Below are 3,222 nucleotides of genomic sequence, written 5' to 3' on the forward strand. Positions count from 1 at the left end.
CATGTGGTGCTTTAGCCTTTAGACCCATTTGTTAGAGAGTGAGAAAGAGACATGTAAACACCTCTATAAATAGTGGGTTCATACCACTTGTAGAGGTGTGCTTGAGAGATGTAAAAGTGAGTGTGTAAGTGTGTGTTATTTATGTAGTCTAGATCTAGATCCTTTTTGTGTAACACCATATACATTCAATATATCTCTTAAACACCCAAATCACCATGTTCAATTGTGCAAGCTTTAATTCCGCATGTCAAACCATGTTCTTTGTCACTACACACCATCAACCTACTAAAGATTGGAAATGGTTACCACTCCACAAATTCTTTTTTTTTTATTTTTTGAACATTATATTAATTAAAAAGCATAATTTATAACATACATTAATTTTTTAAAACATAAAAAAATAAGAGCACATTTCATTAATTAAAACATAGAAATTTAAAACTTAAATTAGTAAAATTAAACATTACATTGTTGAAATAAAATAAAAATTAAAAAACATAAAAAAACATAGAAAAATAACATTACGTTGTCTAAATAAAATAAAAATTAAAAAACATAAAAAACATAGAAAAATTCTAATCGTCGTCGTTGTCGTCACCGGTATCATCTACCTCGTCGCCACCATCGTCACCATCATCACCATCGTCATCATCGTCGTCTTCACCGTCATTTTGCCCTTGAAATTGTCGTTCCCATATGTATTCGGTCAAATCATGTCGTAGATTGTGATGTGTTTCACGGTTTTGTATTTCCAAAACCCTTGAGAAGTATGCCGGACTGCCAACTTGTATTACTGCGGGTGGGTTAAGTATATCGTTTGTGGTATATGAACAAATAGCCTTACCCTCTTCTTCTATTATCATGTTATGTAAAATAACACAAGCAGTCAACACCGTCCTCAATTTTTCTCTGTCCCATGTTCGTGCCGGATGTTTGATTATGTGTCACTTTTGTTTGAGGACTCCAAACGCCCGTTCTACATCATTCCTTGCAGATTCTTGTGCTAACTTGAACATTTTTCGTTTATCGTCGGCTGGAAATGTGTATGACTTGACAAATGTAGCGTATTATGGATATATCCCATCACCTAGGTAATACACATATTTGTATTCATTTCCATTGACAACATATGGCATTTCTGGTGCTTTTCTCTGTAAAATATCGTTAAATATCGGAGACGCTTAGAGCACATTCAAGTCATTGTTTGACCCGACCATACCAAAAAATGCATGCCAAAACCATAGGTCATTTGAAACTACCGCCTCCAAAATAATAGTCGGCACCCCATGATCGCCTCGCGTGAACTGGCCACGCCACGTGTTTGGACAATTTTCCCACTCCCAATGTGTACAATCAATGCTACCAAGCATCCCTGGAAAACCATGTTTCGCTTGATGTGCGACATGCAACTGTTCGACATCGCTTTTAGTCGGATGTCGCAAGTATATGTCACGGTAAAGCTCTATGACATACTCACAAAATAAATATGTACACTCTTGACCCGTCCTCTCAGGCATTTTCAGATACTCATCTGATGCGTCTGCGGTTATACCATATCCCAACTGTCTAAGAGCGGCCGTACATTTTTGTATTATAGTAAAACCGCGTTTACCTCTAGCATCCAATCGTAATTGAAAAAATTCATAATTACGTGCCAAATCTCTAGCTATACGTAAAAATAAAGTTCTACTAATACGAAAACGTTCTTCGAATTTAGACAGATCATATAAACTATCAACAACAAAATAATCACGTACCAAAAGCTCATGTGCCACCTCTCGATCCCGGTTGATCCATTTTCTATGCTTCTTGTCGACGTTGTATACAAAATCAAATCTTCATCAAAATCGTTATCATCGGAAGACGAATGAATTGGAGGTGGAAATTATCCATTTTTGGTTTAATGTGTGTGTTTGTTTGAAAAAAGGTGGGTGTGGTTTAGTGGAAATTGTGGTTAAAGTGGATGTATATATAGAGAATTTGAAAAAATTAAAAAAAAAAAGTTTTTTTTTATTTAAACGGTCGAATATAACGTTCGAAAATTAATTGGCCAATCAAAGTTCTCGTCTTCGTCCGTCTTCCGCCTCATGCCACATGCAACCCATCAGCTTTGGGGGCGGTGTTCACGCGTGGGAGAGGGTGTCACCTCAGCCCAAGATGCGTGAAAAAGCTTCCATACCGGGTAGCCTTATAGTGAGATCTCTGGGATAATAGAATAGAATTCCAAACAATCGTTCATTTAACGGTCTAATTCGTATATCGACACATATTACATTGATATCATTTTCTAGGGTCAACAAAAGATAAGACAAAATAGTACTTCTTCGGTTTGGCACTTTCTTGGTTGACAAAGGACTTTGGGTAGATAGATTGCTCGGACAAAAACTTGTTCGGATTAATACAATTGCTCAAAGAGGTTATGATTACTTTCCTTTAACTAACACGAATGTTACCATTTCAAGGTGGTTGCAAAATGGCCTAAAATATGTTTTTTTTAATAAATAAAATTTCACAAGTCTAAATAATTTTGAAGATGGAACCTACAAAAATAGTTTTTTGAAAAATCATATTTTTAGTCAAACTCAACTTTTTCTCTCTTTTTTCTTAAAAAACTAGGTGTGAAACTCGTGTATTATACGGGTTTATTAAAAATAAAAATTTAATATGAATATATATATATATATATATATATATATATATATATATATATATATATATATAAACATTAAATATTTTATAAAATAATATTTTTTCATAACAAAATGTAATTTTTTAGAGCATTTATGAAAGAAATTAAATCGTTTGGATCATTTATAAGAATTTATTATCAAATTAATAGAATGATAAACTTATATATATATATATATATATATATATATATATATATATATATATATATACTAGGTTAAAACCCGCGGAAATCACGGTTGGTATATTTAAATTTTTTATATAGATAAAAAACAATGTAAAAAAACCAAGATGTTATCGATTGTAAGTAATTATGAATTAATTTGTTAAACAAAATAAATATAATAATGATATTAGGATATGATTTTGTATTTTCAAAACTTGAATTGAATTTGATTTATTACCAAAAAAAGAAAATAATAAAAATCATAGAAAAATGACACGTGTCAAAGAGACATTATAAAAAAACTGACATGTGTCATTTTTAGGTTTCATTTATTAGAAGAGGTATATATATATATATATATATATATA

At 32.0% G+C, this 3,222-nt stretch overlaps 1 protein-coding gene across 1 annotated transcript; it reads right to left on the reverse strand.

The window, feature by feature from the left end:
• Positions 1–575: 575 nt before the first annotated feature.
• LOC111918150 (phosphopantothenoylcysteine decarboxylase subunit VHS3-like) lies at positions 576–863 on the reverse strand. The gene has a single exon (XM_023913813.1). The coding sequence runs from the start codon at positions 861–863 to the stop codon at positions 576–578; it is 288 nt and encodes a 95-aa protein (XP_023769581.1).
• Between the last annotated feature and the right edge of the window lie 2,359 nt (positions 864–3,222).

Source organism: Lactuca sativa, chromosome 6 (genome assembly GCF_002870075.4).
Source record: "Lactuca sativa cultivar Salinas chromosome 6, Lsat_Salinas_v11, whole genome shotgun sequence".
NCBI lineage: Eukaryota > Viridiplantae > Streptophyta > Magnoliopsida > Asterales > Asteraceae > Lactuca > Lactuca sativa.

Excerpts from the sequence above, each read along its gene's own strand:
- LOC111918150 (XM_023913813.1), bottom strand. The coding sequence starts at position 863 with ATGATAATAGAAGAAGAGGGTAAGGCTATTTGTTCATATACCACAAAC.